This window comes from Callospermophilus lateralis, chromosome 10 (genome assembly GCF_048772815.1).
Source record: "Callospermophilus lateralis isolate mCalLat2 chromosome 10, mCalLat2.hap1, whole genome shotgun sequence".
In the NCBI taxonomy this organism is placed as follows: domain Eukaryota; kingdom Metazoa; phylum Chordata; class Mammalia; order Rodentia; family Sciuridae; genus Callospermophilus; species Callospermophilus lateralis.
The window spans coordinates 16,407,970-16,435,317 of NC_135314.1; the positions used below are offsets into that span (position 1 = coordinate 16,407,970).

General features: G+C 39.6%; 1 protein-coding gene and 1 long non-coding RNA gene across 6 annotated transcripts in view; both read left to right on the forward strand.

Moving 5' to 3' along the window:
• The window catches only part of LOC143408440 (uncharacterized), a 71,825-nt gene extending 66,150 nt beyond the window's left edge, over positions 1-5,675 (forward strand). For 3 of the 5 annotated variants that reach the window (XR_013092488.2, XR_013092486.2, XR_013092490.2), the window contains 2 exons: positions 1,230-1,385; positions 3,572-5,675. This is a non-coding gene — a long non-coding RNA (uncharacterized LOC143408440). The remainder of the gene's footprint in view (positions 1-1,229; positions 1,386-3,571) is intronic. The other 2 variants (XR_013092489.2, XR_013092487.2) reach the window with 1 other exon arrangement.
• A 4,146-nt stretch (positions 5,676-9,821) lies between these two features.
• Adamts5 (ADAM metallopeptidase with thrombospondin type 1 motif 5) overlaps positions 9,822-27,348 on the forward strand; it is a 44,587-nt gene continuing 27,060 nt past the window's right edge. The window contains exons 1-2 of the mRNA XM_076867582.2: positions 9,822-11,656; positions 22,495-22,627. Of these exons, the coding sequence (XP_076723697.1) occupies positions 10,553-11,656; positions 22,495-22,627 (1,237 nt within the window). The 5' untranslated portion in view covers positions 9,822-10,552. The remainder of the gene's footprint in view (positions 11,657-22,494; positions 22,628-27,348) is intronic.

Genomic DNA, 27,348 nt, shown 5'->3' on the forward strand with positions numbered 1-27,348 from the left:
GCTGGGGATATGGCTCAGTATTTGAACTCTTCTGGGTGTAATCCCTGGTACATTTTTTGAAAAGAAAAAAAAAAGAAAGAAAAACAAAAAAGAAAGAAAGGAATTCACAAGAATCTAAAACTATACCCCTCATTTCACTAGTTTCTTATTTTGAAGAACATAATTATGTTTATAAAAATGTTATCCATATTAGCATGTAATGGATTTATTTTCATTACAAAATAAGATAAATATATTTTTTCCAGTTCTTATTTGTATTGTGGTAAATATCAGTAGATATAATTCATATGGCCAAAGTTTTGGGGATGCCCAATCATTTTTAAAAAGCTTTCCAAGTATTTGAGATTCACTGCTTTCTGATGTATGGAAGTTTATTTTTCCTTGGTCAAGACAAACATGAAGAAAGAGAAAGTATGTTCTCCTACTTTAAAGCTATGTTAAGAAAACATTGAGAGCCCACATATTTTAATAAAACACCTTAGCACAAAGTACTTGTGGACATTTTTGTAGGAAAAAATAGAAGAGTTGGCTATGGCATGTGCTCTTTTTAATGGAATGTCAATAAACATCCAGGGAGTTCTTCTTCAAGTGCCTTACTGTTGGGAAATGACAGAACAAGAAAACAAGTGAGTCTTAATCCCAAAATATGCTACCCTGCCACAAAAGTAGATGAGTCAGTTTATCCTTGGCTTCCTTAAAGCCTCATGTTTTCTCACCCATCTCATGGAGAATATTTGGGACTGTATTTTCATCCAGGATAGGCCAGTATTTTCTTTGTTGAACATGCTATTTCTGTTCTATGAATTTCTTCTACTTGGGAAAATACATGTGAGGCAATGCATCAAAGAATTCATTTGTTAACTTTACATGTGGTAAAAATATCAAATGCTTCTGGAAGCTTCCAGCCAACATTATACCACATGTGCTTAGTTCAACTGCTTCCACCATGCCTTCACCACCTGAGCTTGATAAAAGTATACTGTTGACTATCTCATTAAGCTTATTCTAATGGAAACACTCAGACATGGGTTTTGTTTTTTGGTTTGTTTTCTATGCCTAGCAATGCATTTCACCATTTTCAACTTTTCCCAAATGTTTACTAGTGTGTAAAGTTTGCATTGGATGGACCAGTTGAGGTGCTGTTTTCCTCCTTTTCTTATGCCTCTGGTATGGTGAGTCATTACTAAATTCCCTGTTTAAATGGATCTATTTTATTTTCTATCTTAAAGCAGATTATATAATATTGACCAACTTGAAGCCAAGGAAGCAGGTGCTTGTCAAAGGTCTATACAGGCCAGTTCTAGCGCTGGAGGCATGTGCAATGAGGGACATAGTCCTTATTCTCTGTGTAACGACAATCTACCAAGTGCAAGAGGAACACAAAGGTAAGCACACAAATGGCTTTAATACTCTCAGGGACCATAGACACAGGAAGACATGAATACGAAAGATTTTTTTTTTTAATAGTTCACGCAGAGAACAGAGGTAATGTCTATTAGAATAGACAGTCTTCTAAACTGTTTTGAACTTTCCACTTCTTAACATCAGGCTTTTCTCTAAACTTGGGACCTGAAATGTCTCAAATGTATTTATTCTTCACAGCCTTAATGATTCTCCTTCAAAATCTTCTATCACAACAAAGTCAGAGATAAACTCCTTGAAGCAAAATTTAAACAGACATGAAAGAGTTAAAACAAAATCCTCAACTAATGTAATGGGTATTTAAGAATAATAATGAATTTATTGTTCATTTTCTTTGTACACAATATTTCACACAGATCCACACACACACACACACACACACATCTTCATAAGAATCAGTGAAGTCTGTACAACTGTTGTCACTCTTTTGCACATGAGTAAATAAGTAGACAAAGTGTCTAATAGTTTCCCTGGTATCATAGACAGTGATAGGCTGGGATTTTGGCATTGCTGTTTTTGAGGATGTGCTAAAGTGCACAGAAAGTTAGTCCACAGTAAATGTTCTCATAGTTTGATAGAATAATTTTTGTTATCATGCTCAGTCTAGTAGCTTGCTCTAACTACTAAGAGCCACAGTGATCAGTACTCTTCCATACCGAAGGGTCAGGCACAGATGAAGCAGGTGAGCCAAGTATCTCTTAAGAGTTCTCGTTGGAGGAGGATTTGCTTAAGTTCCAGGATTTCACAGGCATTGCAATATTTCATAAGATAAATCAGACAGAATAATGGAAATATGGAAATACAATTAAATATCAGTTTTGATTAATCATAAATGTGACAATTCTGCAATTAGTATATCAGCCTAAATAAGAGATGTTGACAATTCTGATACAGACCAACATGGATTTGCATAGGTGAGTGACAGAAGAGAATAGAAACTTCAATAATAGAGTAAGTTAATTACTTGGCATTGTAATTTTTAAGAATAATGTCAGATAAATTTGCTAACATCAGACCAATAAACATAGACTATCTTAGCTCAATATATTTTATTGAGTATTCTTTGGTGAATTCTTTGAATCAAAAGTATTTAAATTGTCTACCATATGCAAGGTACTAGACTAAGGGAAACATAACATGGCAAGCAAAAATGGGGTGTTAATCCAGATTCTTTCTGGTTTAGGTGACTGCACCCCTAATTATAGTGGCATAAACAAAAGGAAATATTTTGTTGATATGGCTGGATTCAATGATTCTAACGATTTACTGCTCATTATTTTATCCTACTTTTTCTCTGTCTTCACCCACTCTCACTTTTGGTTGGCTTCTTTCTGAGTCTCTTTCTCTTTGGTGACATCTCTAGGATAAAAGCGTAATCAGCAGAGACTAAAGTAGATGCTTTTTGCTCTTCCTTCTTGACTCCCAGCTGCTCTATATTCCCCAGCTTCCTGCCCACAGTCTTATATCTGGGTGGGGCCATATGGCTTTTTCTGCCATATGGACTATATTTCATATGCTGCTTCCAAGAAAAAGCAAATAAGGAAGGATGTGCCTTTACTTCCTTTCTCTTTTCTTTCTTATGTCAGTATTAGGGGCAACAGGTTAAGAATGGGACAGGATTGCAGGATAGAATAAGGTTGGTTCCCAAATAACTGCACAGAGCAGCACTGTACCAGCCATCAACCCATAATGGACTATGCCATGAGCAAAGAATGCACTCTGTGTGAAGCCATTGAGAATTTAAGAGTGTTTGTTACAGCATTCAGCTTTCCTTTTAAATGTGTAGTCCTTAGATTCCCTGATGACGAGGTGGGGGCGGGGTGCATTTAGCTAATGGTTTGAGCAAATGTTCCAAGTAAGACTGCAATGGGCAGAGTTCTTTGCAGAACCAGCTGCTCTGGCCAGGTGTAAGGAGCACTCTTGGTTGCCAAGTTTGATGTCCAGTGTCCAGATCTATGGGGAAAAAAATAGCTTTGTTCAAACACACGGACTGAATTTCCCTGAACAAATATATTTTTATATTAGAAAAACAATGGTAAAGAAAGGTGATAAGTAAATATCAGTAAACACCCACATACATAATTTTTAAAAAATAATTTATCTGTGTTTTGCTTACTTAACATGTCAATTCATGCCTCTCATTTACCAGATACTGAGCTGAGAACTGGAGATAGAGTGGAAAGAAGACCTTCAGGGTTCCTGTTTTGATAGAGCATGCATTCTGATGAAGAAGACAGACACAGAGAGGGAGAGGGGATCCAGGGAGAAATGGAAAGAATATGGAAAGAAGGATGGGGAGGCCAAAACCGATTCTGAGATATTGAGTTATTTTTATGCAAAAAAAGTTTGTTGTCCGGTAGGACAATTCTATCAACAATCTAAAGCTAAAACTAGATTTAGGGGAAAAATATCATAGTCTCCAGATATAATTTTGCATTTTCCAGAGGGTGAACTGACTGGGCTGGAAGCTTTTAGCAGAGACTCTAATGAGTAAGCTTGTCCTTTAATCATATTTTTTAGGTTATTTATGGATTCCCTGAATATTTTACAGATTTAGTAGTGAAGTACAAATGAGAGGCTTTCTTTATATCATACTGGAAGTTTTCTTCTGTCAATACCTCCATCACACTTAGGTTCAACATACAACATTTTCCTTATTTAATTTTCTAAAAGAAAGTCATTGAGTAAACTAATGGGTAAAATAATTACCTATTTAACTAATGCTTGCTGTCAGACAAGTGTGAGTCTGAGCTGCAGAAAAAAAAAAACAGGTTAGAAATTGTATAGTTAATTGTAAATATGTCTTTAGTAATTTACAGTTAATTCCATAAAGTCACAAGTCAGAAGAATTCTTTTAGGTTCAACAGTCACTGAAATGTTTGAACTCAAACTGACATGGGCCATTAAGGGTCTGGTGACCTTCGTGGTCAAATCTGTTAGGGACTGTCTTGAACATGGGCCACAGTCTCACACAACACAGCACCACAGTCGTATCCTTTCCTGCTCACCTCCATCTAGAAAGAATGTGATGACCCCGTTTGGCACCAACAGAGACAGGAAAGGATTTTTTGATGAACTGATGCAGGGTTCTACGATGAGAAGGAAAGGAACAAAAGCTGGCTCTGGGAAGAGCTACACAGGATTCCATGAGCAAAGATGAGTTTCCTGAACTGTAAATCAATAAAGCCTGTTTCCGCTTCTCATTTGATGGCTCAAGCTCATCTGCTCCCATTTTCAAAGGGCAGCAATGACAGTTTTGGGTCTCTGTGGGGCTTCAGCTGGAGTGAAAGGGATGCTACCAACAGGTACAGGTCCTGCCAACTGGGTGGTGGTTGGGGGCAGGATGGGTGGTGGACCCCTATAAGGGAGTCCCTTCCTAGGACTCAGATCAAACTTTCCTTTAGTCAGTAAATCAGGGCATCACTTTCTGTTACCAAAATGATAAACAGTTGGGAAGCCAGGATGTGGAAGAAATGGCATCTCTTAGGTAAAAGAACGTGAATCAAAACTGCAATGTCTTTGCCTGAATTGTAACCTAGATAACTGCTTTTCCACCTGCCAGTACCCTACTAGGAAAGGTGTGTTAGAGAGGTATGTGATATCCATTGACAGTTATGAATAAATGAGGCTCTACCTGCCATCTAAGCACCTTGCAGAACCCTCCACATCGTGGGGAGGGGGGAAACACATTGATCAGGCAGCTGGTATCTCCATTTCCTTATATTCAGCTTTGTTTCACACATTAGCTCCATATCAGAATAAAGTAAGTGCATTAAAATGGAAATATTGAGTAATTTCAACGAAGACTGTGATATTTCCGAAGCTTGAACAAAGTGATATTAAGACACAAACTTAGCCTAAAAAAGGTGTGATTGTAGGACTCAGGAACAACCAATATTACTACAATTATAATCACAACTACAACTACTACTCATTAAGGTATTTGAAATCTGTGCTTGAAATTTGCCATCATGAAGGAAAAATAAAAAACCTCAAATGTTTCAAATTACTCTTGTGTGGGAATTCCCGATTTTCCATGTGTTTCCAGTAAGATTTGATTTCAAGATAATTTCTGGAAAATATAGAAGAAAAAAGAATTTGGGTAACTCATAAAAGCAAGTTATATGTGCATAATTGTGTGAGAAAAGCTAAAACAACATTTCACAGCTGGTCAGCATAAAAAATGACTTGTCGGTTTTACTTTACAGATAACACCTGTATGTTTTAAATAATACATATGCACATTATTCATTTGAAGACTTTTTTATAGTATAAAGTTTCTGTGTATAGGAAATATAATGATCTAGCTTTTATAAGAATTTATTTTTATGATATTAAATAAAACTGATTCCAAACCATATATTATCCAGATAGTCAAAATTTGTCCTATTCAGATAGCAGAGAAAATGATTTTGAATTTTATCAGGCATGCAGGAAACTTCTTTGTGGGGGGGGGGGGAACCTTGACACTGCAGATCTCAAGAAAGTTTTCTTTGCAAGAGAGAGGGAACAATTGGTCTAATCCCTTTTTCTGGTGTCTAAGCTTTGATCAAAACTTCATATTCATACATCAATGCAGCCTAGAGGGAACCCTAAGTTAGGGTGGGTGCTTGGGCATGACTATACATGCTAATATGTGTTGTGTGTGCAAATGGGTGTGAGATTGTGTGTGTGCACTGGTGCATTAAGATGAATGTTCTGCCACTGTGGAGTAAAGGAAGGTTTGGGAAAAGGAGGGAAGGATTGTAGAGGAGCAGTTTCACCCTCTAAAATCTTGGGACTAAGTGGTAAATATACTCCTTCCCCTGCACCAAAATGTAACCTTTGGTTTTGAAGCAAAGTCTTCTGAGAACTAGAATTTGCAAAGCAAAGAGACACAATGGGGAAAGTTTCACCTAGAGTCTTCAAAGCATGCATAAATGGCCAGGAGCAATAGTGAAGTCTTTCCACTTCATGCTAACCATGCATCCTGCTACCAAGGGAGAGGACCCCAAGAGGACTGACTCTCAGTGCAGTAAGGCATGGGTAGGAGTCTTGATGTAAGAAAGGAAAACAGAGTTGGGAATTGTGATTCTTCTGCAGGGGAGGTAAGGTGCAGGTGTTTGGCTGGCAGGGAATATTTTACTGTCAGATATTTCCTCACTCTTACCATTAAAACCATAGTTTGAGGTAGGGATGAGGAAATGACACTTTAGCAAATTGAAATTTGAGAAAATACCACATTCAAGAACATAGAAATCCTATGAAGCGATACTGGAAATACAGAGCTCAGAGCTCCTGCAGGTGGTTGTTGTTGTTGCATCTTATCCCCTCTATATTTGTGTTTTCCTGTTTGGATACCAAGAATCTGTTGATCCATTTGGCTCCATCTCTAAACTGTGATTGCCTTACAACAATCATTTTGGCTTATTCATCTTCACAAGACCCTGGAAAGCCTCACAAAGCCCCTTGCCCCTTGTTAGACTGGATAGTTTTTAAAAGATGGGATAGATTAAGCAACAAACTAGAGTTAGAGGATTTAATCTTCCTAAAATTTGGCTACAGATTAGTCGCTTTGACCTCTAGGTCTCAGTTTCTTCCTGGTAAATGAAAGTTGCCTTAGAGGATCTCTATGATGATTTCCAACTTAATATCATGATGGAATAGAAAGCCTTTTTTTCCTTTTAGTAAATGTAAAAGTTATGTATCAGTTGAATTTGTGATTATATCTATATATGCAGTGAAGATTTCTCCTTAAATATGCACAAATAAAGCTGCTATTTAGGATAAGATAATGAAGTAGAAATCAACCCACCTAAACATGATCGCCAGTATATTGTCTTCCTATGATTAAACACTTCAACTACTTTCATCCAGTGCAGATTACGTCCTTAAACTAACATTATTTTTCTAGAACATAGCTGCTCATTCTAATCCACTAAAGTAATTTTTTCACATATCACCAAATGAACTTTCTAAAGTGTTAAAGTAACTTATACAGGGGGGAAAAAAACTTACTTCCAAGAAGAATTGTTCTCTATGAGTAGGAATTTATTCATTCTATTCAAAAGCTCTGTTAGTTTTTTTCCTTGTGATATGTGGTTCTAATAAATATTCAGCACTTGATATTGATATTTGGAATTTTGTTTCTAAGTGTTCTTCAATGTACTCATAAATGACTGGATAATCTATCTGAATATAAATGTCGTTTTTAAAAAAATAAAGGCATAAAATTTGTGTGAGAAGCTCAGCACTTTCAAAAGAGACAAGCTTTAATAAGAAGAAAATTCAGTTGGAATTTCCTTAAATTCTAAATAATAAATATTTTGTGGATGAAAAGAATTATAATTAATACATTTGAACCACTGTCATCTTGAAATACCTATCAAAATGATCTACTGAGATTAACAATGATGAAATGAATCGAGGTTGCTTTATAAATGGTGTTTAATGCCAAATGCTGGATTATTTCACTAAAACTGGTTAAGAAAATTAAATTTGCTATTTGTAGGCACAATGTACTGATCACTGGAGTAAAAGTCCTGAGCTTAGTGTTGAAGGCAATTGGTGGAAAATTGGAGATTGCTGGAACCTAGATTCTCTTCCTTTATATTCTGACTTATCAGCCTGGTAGTATGGGCCTTGGACAACTTACCACCGAGAGACTGAGGGGGTTGGAAATCCACAGGCCTTCAATAAGAGCAACTTCCTTGCAGGTTCTGATGAATTTCAGAATCCATCAGCAGCTATTGAATATTCCTGGGACTTGGAAGGTCACTTAATTTATGAGTGAGGATCAGATGTCAGGACACATTTTACTTGCCTCCCAGATGATTACAGATGGTGTTCCAGTCAGAGGGACCATCATTACTGGGCATTTCCAGAAGTCCTCCAGAGGTTTATTGGTACTTTGAGGATAAACCTCCAGCTAGTCCTGAACGTTCATGGTTCCCTCCCTAAGAAGCGATCATCAGCTTGGGGGCCACTGAGGTATCTCAGCTACCCTTGTCACCATCAGAGTTTAACAAAATGCAAATGTGCTAATTATACCAGATTCATTTTTTACTGATGTGATCATGGATTCGCCTGAAGAACATTGGTAGGGGAGGTGCTCCTGCTGCTACAGTAGATCTTCTAGTCATTATGTCAGAAAGCCCTAGGACTTTCCTTTTACCTTTTTAGAATTGATAATTAGAGGAAACAAAGAGGACAGAGAAAAAGACCAATGGTGTGTAAATGCCACCCGCGTACTAATAAGCACCCATCCCCTTTCTCTACAAAGTATTCTTTATTCTCCTAAAAGGAATTTCTGAAAAGACTAGTAGTCTAAGACCTGTGACAATGAGTGTTTATTTTCTGTGATTGAACATATGGACATTTATCATTTTAATTATCTTTTAAGCAGGAATAAAAAGAGAAAGTGAGAATACAAAATTTACAAATCTTGGTGGTGGCGGGGAGGGGATTGAGGAGAATTCATTTCAGTAGCTACCTATTTCCCTCCTTGCCTTTCTAAAGCAACGGCGTTCCAGTGGCTGGGGTTAAGTGACAGATTGTGGGCACTGACTAGAGGCGCGCTGGAGAAAGTGGGGAGCCCATCCTTTGCACACAAAGCCGCGGGAGTTCCCATGCCGCAGGCGGCCCTGCCCTGGGGCACCGTCGCGCTCCAAGCTCAGGGACCGGCCAGGAAGCGCCCGCGACTGCTCTCGGCAACCCTGACGCGCGGCTGGTGGCTGGGAGAAGTTAGTCATCCCGCGACCGAACCGAGCTAGCCTCGGAGCTCGAATAGGCTAGCGAATGAGGAGGCAGGAAATCCAGTACCCCCGGACCGCTAGAAGAAAGCGAAGGAGCGCGGGGGCGGGGGGTCGCTTGGGAAGCTGAGAGCCCTGGCTGGTGGACGGTGAGGTACCGTCTGCAAAGCCAGAGCGCACCGGCCTGCAAAGGGGAAAAACTTGCGGCAGAAACTTCCTACCCAAAGCAAGAAAGGCAAGCGAGAAAGGCAGGGAGAGACTTGAAGTGTCTCAATAACTTTAAAAACACCCCAAAACATCCCTCCAGAAGATGAGGTAAGCCGAGGCTAACCCACCCCTCTTGGTTGTGAAATTCCAGAACGACCCGGAGTCGCTGTGACTTTAAATGAGACCAAGTAAATTTTATGTTTTTCTTCCCAAATACCCCCACCCCCCACCCCCCACCCCGCCCGCCCTTGCTCCCTCCTTTGTCCCTCCTTCCTCTCCTTCAGGTCCCGGTCCCTTCCTCCTTCTCGTCTCCCTTTCCTCGATCACCCTCCCCCGCCCTTGCTCTCTCCCTCCCCCATCTGATTAGGCGCAGACGGGGAAGGGTGGGAGTGGTGGGGGAAGCTCTCCCTTTAAGAGGCAGCGTGCAGTGACGAATTGTTGAAATTGCCATTGCAGGATGGCATGCCGCTATAAATTCATTGTTCCACCTCCTCGCATCTTCACAGCGCTCGCGCTGCTCTCCGCGCTCTCTACGGCCGACTGGGGATGACGGCGGGCAGGAAGACACCGCAGCCAAAGGGACTCGGACGCGCTGCTTCACCGGCTCTCCTCAGTCTGCCCCCAGCATTTTTGTTTTGATTTTTATGGCTTTTTTCCGTCTCTTTCTTCCCTTCCTCCCGGTTTCAGCAGAGCCGAGGAAACCCACAAAATAAGAAAGGAAGTGGCCCCGAAGCTTGGAAACTCCGCAGCCAGCCGGTCCGGAGCAGCCAGGGGGCGAGAGGGGGTGCGCACCAGTTGCCCGCCTGGTGCGCGATACCTTTTTTACTTTTCTTGGTGCAACGACCTTGGCTACATTTGGGTTTTCCTCCCTTCCCCGTATTGGCTGAATCTTCACTACCTATCTTTTTTATTTTGTTTTATTTTTTTTTCCCCCTTTCTTTTTCTTTACTCCCCTCTTTCCGGAGCACAAATCCAATCATTTTCCAAACCAACAAAGAAAAGTTAGCACGCTGGCACCGCGGCCCGGACAGGCTGGCGCTGCTTCTGGTCCCCCTCCCTCCGACACTTGACTCAACCTTGAAAGCAAGTGTGTGTGTGTGTGTCCCCATCCCCCCGCCCCGGTAACTTCCCTGGCGAATAACAAATACCCATAAAGTCCCCGTCGCGCAGCCCCTCCCCGCGGGCAGCGCACTATGCGGCTCGGGTGGGCGTCCCTGCTGCTGTGCGCGTTCCGCCTGTCCCTGGCTGCGGCCAGCCGAGCTGAGGCACCTGCCCAGGATAAAGCCCAGCAGTCTCCGGTTGCTGCAGCGGCAGCCCAGCCCCGCGAGCGGCAGGGGGAGGAGGCGCAGGAGCTGTTCGAGCCTCTGGGCCATCCATACCCCCTGGCGCTGCAGCGCAGGAGCAGCGGGCTTGTGCAGAACATCGACCAACTCTACTCCGGCGGCGGAAAGGTGGGCTACTTGGTCTACGCGGGCGGCCGAAGATTTCTCCTGGACTTGGAGAGGGATGGTTCGGTGGGCACTTCTGGCTTCGTGCCCACAGGAGGCGGGCTAAGCGCACCTCGGCGCCACCGGAGCCACTGCTTTTACAGGGGCACCGTGGACGGCAGTCCTCGCTCCCTGGCTGTTTTTGACCTGTGTGGGGGTCTTGACGGCTTCTTCGCGGTCAAGCACGCGCGCTACACCTTAAAGCCTCTACTGCGGGGGCCATGGCCTGAGGGAGAAACCGGGCGCGTGTACGGGGATGGGTCAGCACGGGTCCTGCACGTCTACACCCGTGAAGGTTTCAGCTTCGAAGCCCTGCCGCCACGCGCCAGCTGTGAGACCCCCGCGTCCCGGCCGGGCGTCCACCAGCGCCTCCAGCTTCATAGTAGTCCAGACCGACATACTGCGCTGGCCTCGAAGCTCAGGGACCAGTCTGCTTTCTTGCCTGTGGGGGACCCAGGACCTCAGACCTGGTGGCGGCGTAGGCGCCGCTCCATCTCCCGGGCCCGCCAGGTGGAGCTGCTCCTGGTGGCGGATGCGTCTATGGCGCGGATGTATGGCCGGGGCCTGCAGCATTACCTGCTGACCCTGGCCTCAATTGCCAACAGACTGTACAGCCATGCCAGCATAGAGAACCACATCCGCCTGGTCGTGGTGAAGGTGGTGGTGCTGGGAGACAAGGACAAGAGCTTGGAAGTGAGCAAGAACGCAGCCACCACACTCAAGAACTTTTGCAAATGGCAGCACCAGCACAACCAGCTGGAAGATGACCACGAGGAGCACTATGATGCGGCCATCCTGTTCACCAGGGAGGTAGGTCCAGCTGGGGTGGGTGCACCCGGCGCTGAGATAAGGAGGTAGGTGGAAGGGACAGTCTTGCTGATGGCTTTTTTTCTCCTACAAACCATCTGCCACTACGGACTTGCTTAACTGCATCTTGCAGAAAACCCAGGCTGCGAGCTATGCTCCTGTGTTCAGATTAGCCTCCGCAGCAATTCTTGCCTAGTGACTAGACCTGCTTAGGCAATCAATAATGCTCTGTGTCATCCAGTCTGAGATACGTTAATACAGGGCCACAAACATGGTAAAGAGAACTAGAATGTTTGAGAAACTGTACATAGTTAAATGGGAAAGGGGGAAAGCAAGATTTCTTTTGGAATCATCAATCTTTTGCTTTCCAGTGAAAGCAAACAAATAACTTTGTCTAACCTAATGGAAAGGGCTTGTTAGTTCATCCAGATAGTTCATCTGATGCTATTCCTTTGCAAATTTCCCTTCCTAGTTGAGCTCCTTCTGCAACATAAGGAAGGGAAGGAAAGATTTTCCTAAGGACCCCCTTTCCAATCTGGCTTCCTAATGGAGTCCTTGCAGGTCTACCTTACTGTCTTAGTTCCTGGGAAGGAAAGAATGTGGGAGGGCCAAGAGGACACAGAAGCCCAATCAGCTGACAGGACAAACTTGTGAGGTTGCTTAACAAGTTCTTTGCTTAGTAGACCAGTAAATCACAAGCACAGTCCTGGCCAACTCAGCGGCCAAGGAAGGGTCACATCCAATTTGCAGGTTTGGGTATTGGAAGAATGTTTCTGAAGCTCCAGTGCAAAAGATCTAGGCAAAGAGTCAAGGCCTGGGGAAAGAGTATTTTCCCAGGATTTCCCCCATTTTAAGAATGACTTTACAGGAAAGAAATGTATCTTTATAAGCCCAGAGGCTCTAGGAGGAACACAATATCTGTTTACATGGTTTTAGACCACCACCTTGGTATGACATTAACAGAAAGTCTGGATTGGATTGGGGTCTGGGTTGCTCATAGGTTTGAGCCTCAGTTTTCACAGTTCTGTTTTGATTGGCAGCTTTCTGGATTCTCAAATAACTGGTAATAATCAACCTTTAAAGTTCATTCTTGAAGTGTTTGAGACTCACCCAGAATAAATGAAGAATTACAAACTTTGAAGTATTATCTAAAATCACTAAATGGAATAAACAAAGGATAAGAAATTAAATGATGCAGGAGGCTTCAGAATCATGCCTTCACTACCGGATTCTTCTATTTTTACTATTTGGAGTGGTACATGTGGTTCATGGGTGGACATAATGTAAACCACATGTAAACAAAGACACTGAAGGGCAGCACTTTAGAGAGAACCAGGCAGAGCACCCGTGTGGTGCACAATGGAAAATCTTTCTCCTCATTAAGTGATATTCTGGAATCCATCCTTTAATTCCTGTGCACAACATTGGTCTTTGAAACGGTAGAACATTCATTTTGTAGCCGGCCCTATGAAGTTCTCCTGTAAAACTATCCCTTTCTCATTTAGTTTCCAAGTCCCCCTCCCACCCTTTTTTTTTTTTTTTTTTTCATAAGTAACTTTCCATGTCTGGGTTTCCTTGCTTTGCTACATCACAAGAGACTGCCAAGCAGGAAGCTTGGCTAGTTTATGGAAGGAGGCTCCCTAAAGAAATAGGAAAAAAAAAAAAAAAAAATCTTTTGTAGGCATACTGCTCTGAAGAGTAGATTATTTTAATAATTCATCTTTACTACTAATGTATATTCTAGAATTCTAATATAAGTCAAAATTTATAGAAGGCCCATCACTCCTTGCCCTCTGACCCATAATTTTCTTAATGTTTCCCAGGGGAAAAAAAAAAACAAACTAGGCAGTGATTGTGTATGATGTCTATCTTGCTTTTTCTGGATTTGTTTTTTTGCTTGGATAGTTAATTCTGTGAAACTTATCCAAACCTTTTAAGTGGACGAAAGCAAGGAAGAAATAAATTGACTAGCTATCTTAATTTTAATAAGTACTGTAATAACATACTGTTTTCAAACTGCTTCACACATGAGAAGTATTTGACATGGGTCCTCCCTGGCCTCCTTTCGAGGCAGAAGCATACTTTAAGGAAAGAAAATCTCACTGAGTTTCCAGTTGGCCTTCTAGTCTACACATTGGAATTCACAAAAAACAGTAGTTTGAAAAGTCAAGTTACAACAAGGTATTATGAATATATGCAGCTAATTTTAAAAGAGTATTATTAGGTGGCTGAGACAAGTATTTCAAGACCTCTATGCAGTATTCACTTGTGAATATTCCAAATGTAGAGTTGATTTTTGCCTCATTCTTCAGAAAGTAAAAAACAGAAAAGGCTGGAAGAGAGATGATCTTGCTTAATCTATCTCATGGAAATCAGATATCTTAAGGCCTTAAGAAAATCTTTCTCCCCTATTTCTATTTCAATGAGAAATACACAGAGTTGGCTGCCGGCTTCTACTTTTACAACTCTGTTTTGAATGTAAGAAGTGTGTTGCTTAGCAGCCAGACGCCAAGCCATCAAATCCGTGTTTTGATGGGCTCTGAGTCCAGCTCAAATTTTGTCTCCAGATGTCTTCTTCTAAATTACTTGTTTTTCAGGCATGAAGCAAATGTGTGAGGATATGTTTTCCACTGTATTTACTAGCCGAGGCCACCTTGAACGAACGTTGTATCTGGAAGTCAGCAGAATAGTGTCCATAATTTATCTATCAAACTAATACATTTGCTGTCATATCTATACTCCAGCATTTCAGTACTGCTATAATTAGAGAAACTTAGCACCCACCAATTTGCTGGCGCAGAAGCCATTTTCATTGTGGAATGGCACTTATGCTGGATTTCACATTACTTCTGCAGTGGAACAGTTGAAATCCAACCTCCCAGTCTTTATTTTTGCAAGAATCTTTTCTTGTTCCTAACTTCCTCAAAGTAATTTATTTAAATTAAAGTCTCAAACCCATTTTGTAGACAATCCACTCTTTTCTAGAAACAAAAGTCTCTCCAATTGATGACAAAATTGGCGGTTGTTTAAAATCCCACTGATGCTTGTGTACCACCAGCGAAACCTATACCCTGCCATGATTGAAAATGTGGGATTGAAACTAAACCAGCTAAAAGACGTGCCATATAAAAAGTTCATTCACTGTCATTAATTATCAGTGTGCACTTTAATACGCTATTGTCTCCCAGCTCAAAACTATCTTCTCCTATTCTGCTTTAGCTTAGGATGCTGGAACTGGAATTTAGACACATTTCTCCTTTACCACTTCTCAGGTTCTGACAATAGGGGGTGCTAAAGAGAGACCAGAATCTTGAAAGAGTGAGAGGGATGTTTTTTCTCTTATTGTCCTGCTGATAGACCATCTGACTCAGTGTCTTATTTGAATTCAAGTCCATTTAAAGAAAATAAAGGAGTCCTTATCAATAAATCATAGCTTATAGTCAATCTTAACAAATAAAAGGCTAAATAACCCTGAAATGGGCAGACTAGTAGCAGATTAAGCAGCTTTAATTAGTATTATTAATATATGACAAATATTGTGAAAAGTCTAAAATCTATTAGAGACAAGATCTCACAACACACAGGAGATATTGCCTTTCTGTGTTTCTTACTTTGGCATGTGCCTGTGTGTACTTTCCACATGTAACACACTCACTAGGCAGTGTGGTAGATGCAGGATGGAAAACACCTGGTCCCTGCCTCCTGGGCTTATCACTAGCTGATAGGATATGCAGGCATGTGCATAAATTGGTCCAGTGTTAGGAAAACTGATAAATGCAGTACGAAGCTAAATGCAAAGTCTATGAGAGAAAAAGTGAGAGCACTGTGAATTCTGCCTGTGGATTTTTATGCAGGTCTTATTGTACATGTAGAATTGAATTCGTTTTCAAAAGATGGATAAACTTGACTTAGATTCAACCACTGTGATCAAGCCCTTTATAGGTACTACCTAGGGGTGTAAGCCACATGATCATTAATCTTTCAGCAATCTATAACCACTGTGTCATTCTTTTAGTTTGACAGATAAAGGACACTCATGTATAGAGAAACAGATAATCTTAGAGCAACAGCTGACAAATGGCAGAGAAAGAAGATAGTGCTCTCTAAACTAAAAATATTATCACTAATTTATTCAAACATTCAATATGTTCCTTCTAGACAGGGATTCTGAGATTTAAAAAGTGGCCACTTTCTTTAGAATCTATTTCAGGAAACAGTGAAGTGGATAATTTTGGTGGAGCATGATGACTTTTATCATAGATGTGGTTGTAGGGCATCGGGGGAAATGTTGCCTACCACATTTCAGTTCAGGTTTGAAGAAAAGGTAGGCATTAGCCAGGCTCATAAGGAGGAGTTAGGCACTGGGAACACAGTGGACCTTCATGTTCCATGGCTTAGAAGCATGGTGATAATTCTGCAAAATTCAGGGAGTTATCTGTGATGGGATACAGGATGTGAGGGTGGAAAGGACAACTTGGAGAGGATAGTAAGAACCAGATGACAGATACAGAAGAAATTGTATACTGTGTAATTTCAGTTTGCTTGGGCTACTATAACAAGATGCCATAGGATGGGGGGCTTGAACAACAGAAATATATTCTCTCTCAGTTTCAGAAGCTAGAAGGTTTAAGACCAAAGTTCTAAGTTCTAGCCAGTTTGTTTTTGGGCGAGGCCTCTTTTCCTGGCATGTGCTCAGAAGATATTTCCTCTCTGAGTGCTCTAGGTGCACAGGAGAGTTTGAGAGAGACTGAGCTCTGGTGTCACTTAAAGACACCAATCCTACCTGATCAGGGACCTACCCTTATGACCTCATTTAACCCAATCTACCTTCTTATGGGTCCTATCTCCTGATACAGTGGGGTTAGGATTTAGGAATTCAATTTAGGAATTTAGGGGGACACAATTCACTCCATAGCACCCTGGCAAGCGGTATATATTATAAACTAAATGCAGTGAGAACCAATGAAAAAAATATTTGTGGGAAAACAGCAATGATCTGAGATATGTTCTAGAGTGAGCCCTCTAGCCTAAGTAGCAGGACTGGATTCACAGGAAGCTAGGCTGTCTCAGGCATCTAAACTGAAGGAGCTCATGATGGTCTGAACTAAAATAATGACATTAGGAATTGAGGAGCACAGGTTCAGTTAAGAAATGTTAAGGAGTTAGATGTGGATAAATGACTCTTTTCTAGCAGCAAGAATATTTTGGTCTAAGGTTTGTGGATCAAAATATTCATGAGATATGCAGGAAATTGTGGACAGGACTGAGCAAGAAGGGTCATTGGAGACAAACAGGAGGGTTGGGTTGCATTGTGCAGGGGTTTGAATGCCAAGCCAAGTTCAGTGTGGAAGAGTGGAGGACTCTCGTTAGATTTGTGCTCTAAGAAGGAAACCCATCACAGTGTAGAATTAGGAAAGTTACTGAGACTCAGGGCCAGTTAAAAGTCTCAGGTGATAGTCCCAGCAGGAAGGAATAATGGGAAGAGTAAGAAATAGAGGGCAGCTGCAGTGACTGCCAGTAGATGTGGCAGGAGAGAGAGACAGAGGTAAGTTAATGACACTATCAGGTTTCTCATCTATCACTTCAGTTTTCTTGTTTTCTGAAATATCCTTTGCAATGAAATTTAAATATTAAGTTGCCCTCCAAAATGACTGAGCTTTACCACACATATCATAGAGATGAAGACCCTGCTGTTTTTTTTATTTATTAAATTCTATTTATTTATTTATTAAAATTTAAAAAAATTAAAAAGTGCCAATGTAAATGTAAAAGATAAGATTAACATCAAGAATAACATGTACTGATTTAACAATGCCTTGGTAAGCTAAGACCAGGAAATAAAATGTTTGGTTACAGGTGTGAATTTGAGCTTCCCAGTGATCCAACAAGACTTCGGCCACGTGCTGCCTCTGATCTATAATTTCTTCCTCTATAAGTTGGAACATGTAGTTGGACCAAGCCCTAGAGAACACCTTATCCAGTGTCCTTATATTAATGATAAAGGGACTTTGTCTCAAAATCTGTAGACTATTTACACAATACTTCTTTTGTCTTATTTGTTGTTTTTAAATATACATTAAAGTGGGGTGTATTTTGACATATTATACATACATGGGGTGCAACCCATTACAATTTTGATCTCTCTCTTGTGGTTGAACATGATATGGAATTACACTGGTCATGTATTCATATATAAATGAATCCTCTTCCCATTTCTCCTCCCTCCCCTTCACTCTCCCCATACTTCTTACTGATAGAGTTAGAGTGAAAAAAGTATCAGCTTTCCATGCACCATCTCTAACAGCTTTGCTTACATTCTTCAGAATGACTCTTCCAAGCATCTAAGTCCTTCAATCTCCAGTGTGCTTCTTTCTTTTCCCTTTCTTTCTCCATATTTATCAGAGAAAATGTCCTGTCTAGGAACTCTGGATCCAGACAGCCTTTCTAGATTACCCTGCTAGTCCACCCCCAAAATACTGAAATCCAGTCATAGCAAACTTTTCATCCTTCCCCAAACAGAGCCTGCCTTTTACCACCCATGATGTTTCCACGGATCCTTCCTTATTACAGTACCTTTCTTCCCAGTCTGCAAAACCTGAAAAGGTGTCTCCAGTCCTTTGGAACCTTTACTGATTCTCTCTAGGAAAATTTATCAATTCTTCTCCTGTACTCCTACAACAGTCTATTCATCTTAGCACAGCCTGCTCCCTGCTTGACATATCTGTTGTGCTCACTGGACTATGAGGTTTCTTAAGGGTCAGGATTAGATCTTATTTGATTTGTTCATTGTAGTATCAGCACTTAGTACAGTAGGTGGAAGATTATAGGCATGCAGTAATTGTTTTATGAATAAATGTACCTGGATTCCTTAGCTTCTTATCCAGCTGAGCTCTGAATATTGGATATCACCCAGTTGTATCCAAAGGTATGAGTAGAGATAATATAACATGAGTCATGGTAATGATGGGTCTAAAAGTCTCAATTAATATAGTCTGTGTTGAAGGACAAAATAAAACCCTTGTGATTAGGGATTGCTATACAAGTAGCCAAAAAGAGTAAATGATACCTCAAGAATAAGATCCATGTTGAGGGCACAGAAATAAAGAGAAGTTGGATTTGATCTGTGCATACCATATACACGTGTGGAAATACCACACTGAACCCATTCACATTTACAAGTAGCAATGTTAATCAAAGATAAATTAAAAAAAAAAATCAGAACACATACACATTGGTGTGCACGTGTGTGTGTGTGTAATACTTATGATTAAAATATGTACCATCCTATTAATTCTTGTATCACTAATCACTCCTCAGTAAGAGCTATACGGAGAGAAGTGTAAACAACTCAAGTGTAGATCAACCCTGTTTTCTGCTCTTCGCTTGAGCACCACCCCTGCCCTTACCAGGAGGTAATATTTACAGAAACAAGTTGCTTTTAATTCCTGTATAACGTGTTCTTCCTTAACTTGGACTGCTGCCCCTTCAATTGTGGTATCTATCTTTATCAGCATTTTTATTTCCTTAGCTTCTTATTGCAGCAGTTGCATGGAGCATGGGAGACCCATCTCTCAATCAAGGCAGGAAATCCTTCAACTCCTGTGATTTGTTCCACTTTGGATATTCACACTTGTTTGGCTCATTTTTCCCACCTGGCACTGAGCACTGGGATTTTCCAAGCCATACTATTCTTTGGGTATTGGTCTCCTCAAGGCAGCATTATTTGCTCCCTGCCTTCCTCCCATCCCCACAAACAGGTCTTGGACTTTATTAATACTTCTAAATTCCGTAATAAATCACAAGATATGCCACATGCCAAATCTTCTAAAAGGCACACCTGGTGAATGGTCATAATGTCTGTGATCTCCCTGTCAAATTTCTGTTGGTCTTTCAGACCATCTCAGATATATTTTTGAGTTAGACACATGTCTCAGTCTTGTAACCCTGCCAATGCCATACCACAAGACCACAGTTAAATCTCTGCATGCTTTTGCAATGCTTCCATTTTGCTAAATCTTCCATTGCGATTTTTCCCAAACAGTGGTGATAATATATTGATCCTATATAAGAAGAGCTGTCTTTAATACAACAAAGATATTCTTTACCGTCAGATCCACAATGAATAAAGCAAAAAAAGTGTTTGTCAGTACATTTAATTCATTTACCTCTTCCATGATGATCCACATTTCTACAACGACCTCTGACTCCAAATCTAGATTATATAAAAAGATATATAAACACAGATATATGCTATTACTACAGTAGTACCTATACTCCTACTCCGAACTTAAAAAATAAATTGTATAAACAAGAAATAAGGTTTGCATCTGTAAAGTTATAAGCAACCACCAGAAAATAGAAACAAACATGTGTGATATGCTGAATTCTTAATAATTTAATACACAGATTAGTTTTCATACATGTAGATGAACATTGGTTCACAAGGAAACTCAGATGTTCATTGTAAATCTTGAGTGTAAAACAACAAATATATTGCTAAGGCTTGAGTGAAACGGAAAGGTTGCCAATTTGTAATTATACCTATGGAAATATAATAGTGTGACTATGTAGTCAAGGGATTTAATCAGGGTGGTTGAAAAAATAACAAGTGCTTCTGTTCATAATTTTGTCACATACACACATTTCCATGGCAAAAGGCCAGATGCATTTATTGCAATTCAGAGATGACAAAGAGAGCTGATGGCCCTTAATGAGCAATTGATTAGCAGTAAACAGAGAGATATTAAGATTCTAGTTGAAATGCCATTCAAAACAGGAAGGCCATTTCCTTTAGTTGTGGCTCTTTACCCAACCTTATTAGTGAAGAAGGAGTAAGAAGGGAAAATTTATTTCTTGCATTTTATTATTTGATGATTATGAAGCCTAAATTATGAAGAAAAGCATAAATCTTCATACAAAAACTTACAGTCATGCAGAAATAACGTACAAGTATCTAGTAGCTCTCTTAAATGATGACCTGAGATTTGGTCCTAGAACTACTAAAATGATTGGGGAGGGTGAGGATTTTTTTAAAAAATCTATTTTGCTGTATTATTATCTCAAAGACTGATTATTATGCAAAAGCATATTCCAATTTCAATTTTAAAAACTACTAATTTGTTCTCAGCAGCTGTAATTTGGGATCCCATGGGATGACATATGAGGATACACAGGAAACTCTGGAGGGTGTTGTGGGTTTGGTGCCTTGATTCACCAAAGCCACTTGGCTGAGATTGCCAATGTCTGCTGCTAAGCTAATATAGTGGCCACAGTGTAATCCATCACAGCTGTGAACTCACAATGTACAGATACAATAATGACTTGAAAACACACTAAAGGGAATAAAATAGGATGTATCTTCACTTTGTTTGAATTTTTAGGCAGCCAAATTGGGAAGAATTAGAAGATTGTGTTGGCCTGGGTAGGTGGCACTTGTTGCATGATAATAACAGCCATCTGTGTTGCTCATGGGTAGGGAGGTCCTACTAACAGGCAGCATAGGAAAGGTGTGTGAAAGTCACGTTGAGTCTGACCCTATGTCACCAATAAACTCAATTAACCAAAAATCGACTGAGTTCCTAGTTATGGCAATTAGGAGAAAGCAAAAATGACCGATATAGTGAAATAGTACTTTTTACTCAACTTTGCATATTAATTAACATTTTAAAAAATACTTTCCTTGCAGTTATTAACATATGGCTCACTAGAAATACTATCTTATTTTAGGGGATATAAATGTACACACTATTCTTTAAATTTTATTGAAAATAATAGGTAATAATAGGCAATTTAATGTCTGTTAATTTTTTGAGTAACATTTAAAGAAAAACCTTATATTTACAAATCTTTTACACAAAAATTATGGCTGAGCCAGGCACAGTGATATGCTGCTATAATCACAGTGGCTCAGGAGACTAAGGAGGATCACAAGTTCATAGCCAGCCTCAATAACTTAGAAAGACCCTAAACAATTAAGCAAGACCCTGACTTAAAATTTTAAAAAAGGAAAGAATTTAACAAGACCCTGTCTTAAAATGAAAAATAAAAAGGGCTGGAGATGTAGCTCAGTGGTAAAGTGCCCTTGGGTTCAATACCCAAATCTTCATATTTTCCAATATCTTCTTGAGGTTCCTTTCAGCCAAACTATTAGTGAAGTGTGATATCATTTCCCCTTTTGAATCTCTTAAAAGCTATTTAATATCTCACCAAAAAAAAAAAAAATCCACATACCCATATCCATCCCATACGTGTAAATAATACACCTGCATTGTACATATTTTCTGAGAATTGGTCAGGTTGAGAAACACTTAAATGCTATAAGTGAGAGTGCATATATTTCTGAAGAAGAAACCCACGCATGGAATTACAACTCAGTTTGGAATTTCCCTTTCAAGTTACTGAAAAATTTATCTTGTCATGAATGTGTGGATGTAGTTTTCCCCTGTGACAGAAAGAAAATTATTAGGACAGTCTTCTGATAAATTTAGCATGTTTGGGGGTCAGAATATTAGGGCTCTCCTATGCACAACGGTATGGAAAAGCCATTGTTGACATATCATATGTGCATTATGACTTTTTAAACTACAGCTGTGATTGTAATGGACAAGGTACAATCCTAAGACATGTTTTTTTAATGTACTTGAGTGCCTTTATCCTTCTGGGCTTCTGGTCCCAAAGTAGCTCAGAAGAGTGAGTTTGTCTTTGGAACCTTTCCAAGAGCTGAGCAGGTGATACCATAAACATATCCCAGCCTTGCCATTTGGGGTGAGCAAGTGGCTGGACATGGTGGCTCTCTCTGGATGTAAATTGATTGTAATGATTTCTTTCTTTCTCCTGGGCAGGATTTATGTGGGCATCATTCATGTGACACCCTGGGAATGGCAGACGTGGGGACCATATGTTCTCCGGAGCGCAGCTGCGCTGTGATTGAAGACGACGGCCTCCACGCAGCTTTCACCGTGGCTCACGAAATTGGTATGCAGTGCCTTTTCTCCTCCCTCGCCAAGTCAAACACTTGTAGCAGCTGCAACAGGAACCGAAATATTTGGCAATTAATTCCAGATTTCTTCTGGTTCAGATGTACCCGTTGGGGATTAAATTTGTTTATATTTGCACTTCTAGGGTTAACTAATATGTGAGAAGGAAGACAAAGTCAGCAACACGGTATATGTTTCCTTCTGACAGTGTCACTTAAACATTATAGAGAAACTTGCTACTGCTACTATCTTCTTCCTGTCCTTTTAAGCTTTGCTAAGTGACTCCTAGACGAAATTTGTCACAGTCGCCTATGGAATGTGGAGATGTCCCTTTTGGAAGTCATTCAGCACAGAACTGACTCATCCAGGGCTAATCAGTTTGCACAGAGATTTAACATGTTTTGGCTCTATTGTGAGTGAGAATAGCAGACTCCCATCAAAGGTAATCAGTAGCTTGTAGAAGATATTCCTGTGTCCTTCTTAATAGCATAGACAAGGGAAACCAAACTCAACAGGGTTTGCTTTAAGATGTCACTTCCCCAATTCGTTTGTTTTAAGAAACATCCAAACCCTACAACTCTAAATTTAGGACGCAGTTAACTGTTAAAATATATATGTGCCATAAGGAATACGTGCTTTCTAATCATTGACCTACACTACTATATGTTTGTGAAATTGGCTTAATACTTTGGACTAGGTGTTTGAATTAGACACTCTGGGTTCACTTCTTGCTAAAGTACCTTCTACCTAGATCACATGGGTCCAATTATTTTAACTCTCTCAAAGCTTTAATTTTTATATGTAAAATAATATGAGATAATAATGTCCATTTCATGGAATTATTTCATGGATATTTATATCCACATGTACTTCTCTTGTGCCTTTTAGTTAAGAATTCATTTATTTTCTTAATTTATGTATCACCTTTTAGCATCATTGTTTTGGTGGGACAAAATATGGTTTGAGCATTATTGTAGCTTTAATTTTTTTCTGTGTTTTTTTTTAAAACAGATTTAGTTTCTTTAAAGCTAAAACCATAAATTTTAAATGGAAATTAAAACTTCTATTTCACAATCTTGGCAGGCAGAGAATATCTAGCTGTTGTATTTCTTTGAGGAGTCAAAGTAACCTCTAAGTAAAGGTATAATCTCATAAGTCCCAATATTATAGCACTTAAATAGAATTAAGTAGTTATGTTTCACCTCTTATGGAATAATCATGACAGTAATGTTTCTAGCACTCCTGACACTCTTATGATCTCAACTACAACAACAAAACACAAACATAAAGCTTTGATATAAATAACTATACAACAACATCACAGATGAGTGTTCAATCCACATTCCTTGAGCATCCTTGGCCTCAGGAGCCAGATCTGAATTGGAGTGCCAAGTGCTGTCTGAATGTTCTCCGTGTAATGAAAGTGATTTGGGCATGTTGCACTGGAGGAGCTCATAGGCCTGATGGTGATTTTAAAACATAAGCCATTTGATCTTCAGGGTAAGGGGTTTGTCTTCACTTGTCTCTCACTTATGCCTATGAAACTAACTAATAACAACACATTCGGATATAGACCATTAATCAGTATTTATTCCATTATCGATGTATGTACATGAGTAAGCAGGAGAATGTAGCAAGGGGGCTGCCCAAGGCAACACCCAGATTCTGTAATGGGAATGAAGAAGAATTCATTCAAGTCTTCCAAAGGATTGTAATTAAATGGAGGAGAATTTAAAAGTACACCATTGTTAATCACCACTATACAAAGTGAGAGAAGTCCCATATGAAAGCATCTAAATCCTTCAACAGCCTGATGTGTCTCAGCAGGATAGAGAAATGATAGGGAATGGGCAGCCATGCTGGGTTTTGGTGTCATCCACCCACAGGACCCAGAGCTCCAGATCCTGCACTTCACTGGAGAGATCAGGCATTCCAGGGAAGGACTGTTTCTTCTCTCTTCTGCTCTCTGTAGTGATCTGCTTTCCCAAGATGGCAGCATCTGGGAGGTCTTCTGTAGGAGAAATGCCCTGGCTGTCAACGCAGCTTCTTCAGGACTGCTTTGACTCCCAAGCCAGTTAGGCTGGAATGAGGAGCCTGGCAGTATCACCTTCTCCAGTCTTCCTGAATTCCTCAGCCAGTGCCTTGGTTACACCAGCATGCGCACAGTCTGAGTGGTAGAAAGAAAGTCAGATATGATAAGAACAAATGTTATGTTAAAACTATATACACATATGCAATGAGAACTTATCTTAATGACACAGGATTATTGGACATAGTTATAGAACAATGTCAGAGAAATGTAGACTTTCATATGCAAAATCAAACCTCAATCTTTGATGTATGATCACATCCTTTGGTCCCCTTTAACTTCTTGGTTGGATCACCTTTGTTTACCTCTTTAAAACTCTCTGTAAATCATTCTCCAATCAAATAGTGCCTGCTTAATTTCCCTTTTTGGATTATGAATGGCCTAATTTGAGACATATAACGTCTAGAAATATGGATTTAATTTCCTTTTCATAAAAAAATCTGGCTTTCATTTGCTTTGTTTTCTAATTGCTTTATTATTTAATTTTGCTTTTTGCCTAAGTATTATGAACATATGTTATAAAGTATCAGCCATAAAATTTTTAGAAAATACACAAAATATACCTAATCTTCTGTGTATTATTAAGAGTCTTATCCCTACAGTTCCTGGATCTCAAATAATACAGCTCACTGATTTGTTTCCAGTGCTTTTATTTTTGGATCTTTGCTTCAAGTCTTCAGCACAGCTTAAACTCACCGTGCCCTGGATTCAAATTCTGCTGTATGCTTTCCATGGGATTTCCCTTCTTTCCTTTTATTACATGTTTGTTGCTTTCCAGATTTAGAAGCTGTGTAGATGGGCTATGTATAGTGACAAAAATGACATTTGGAAACCTCAGTTTCCCAGTGTTTTGAATATACGTAAGCCTCATTCCAAACTGTGCAGTTTGCTTCATGCAAACAGATAGTATAAATGTGTTACAGAGCTCAAAACACAAGCTGGGAGAAGATTTTCAGGCTCTTCCCATAATTTTTCTACTGTCTTTTTTCTATAAGCAGTAAAAGGATATGTCTGATTAAGAATAACACTTCCATTAACTGGCTTATAAGTTCTCATGGGAGAGTCCAACTGCTTCCTCTTTTTCTACATAGTGGTTTCAAATTTAAGATCAGATTTATTTTTTGCATGAATAAGTGAATCTAAATTTCCTTTTTTATTCTACCCTCTCTACAAGGAAAAAAAAATTACCTGAGACTCATAAGATAGAGGAAAAAATGAAATTTTTGTAAATTGCTTAAAGTTAGAATGGCATGGATGGAATAAACAATTCTGAAAAGATACTCTTTCATGTACTACATATTAATTGGATTATTTTTTTTACTGCTAATTCTTTTTTTTTAAGAGAGAGAGAATTTTTTAATATTTATTTTTTAGTTTTTAGTGGACACAACATCTTTATTTTTTTTTTATTTTTTTTTTATTGGTTGTTCAAAACCCTACAAAGCTCTTGACATATCATATTTCATACATTAGATTCAAGTGGATTATGAACTCCCATTTTTACCCCAAATACAGATTGCAGAATCACATCGGTAACACATCCACATTTTTACATAATGCCCTATTAGTAACTGTTGTATTCTGCTACCTTTCCTATCCTCTACTATCCTCCCTCCCTTCCCCTCCCCTCCCATCTTCTCTCTCTACCCCATCTACTGTAATTCATTTCCCTCCTTGTTTATTTTCCCCTTCCCCTCACAACCTCTTATATGTAATTTTGTATAACATTGAGGGTCTCCCTCCATTTCCATGCAATTTCCCTTTTCTCTCCCTTTCCCTCCTACCTCATGTCTCTGTTTAATGTTAATCTTTTCTTCCTACTCTTTCTCCCTGCTCTGTTCTTAGTTGCTCTCATTATATCAAAGAAGACATTTAGTATTTGCTTTTTAGGGATTGGCTAGCTTCACTAAGCATAATCTGCTCTAGTGCCATCCATTTCCCTGCAAATTCCATGATTTTGTCATGTTTTAGTGCCGCGTAATACTCCATGGTATATAAATGCCACATTTTTTTTATCCATTCATCTATTGAAGGGCATCTGGGTTGGTTCTACAGTCTAGCAATTGTGAACTGTGCTGCTATGAACATCGATGTGGCAGTATCTCTGTAGTACCCTCTTTTAAGGTCTTCAGGGAATAGTCCGAGAAGGACAATGGCTGGGTCAAAAAAAAAAAAAAAAAAAAAGAGACAAGAAAGCAGCTGAGTTTTGGAGGTGCATAATCTACCAAGACCAGGCTTCTGGAAAATAACTATTGAGTAGTAGGTTACTGGCACTGGCAGTAATACATAAATTGCCTTAACTTCTTAGAATATTTCAAAACGTTACTTCCAACCATCAAAAAACACAGTCTCCATCCATGCGCCTTGGGTGGAGGTAGGAATGTGTTTACAGCCATTTTACAATCCAAATGTGAACTGCAGAAAGTTTTCAAGTTGATGTAAGTTTACATTTTGAGTTTATATTTTTAACTTGTCAAACTTTTATTATAGACTTGTAATAATAAAGATTTCACGTGCTGCACACACATGGTTGTTAAAAACAATAATTTTATTGATGTCAAGCCAGCTTCTAATACACTAGGGAGAACAATCTGATTTTATTTAGATTAATGAAATCCATAATTTGCAAA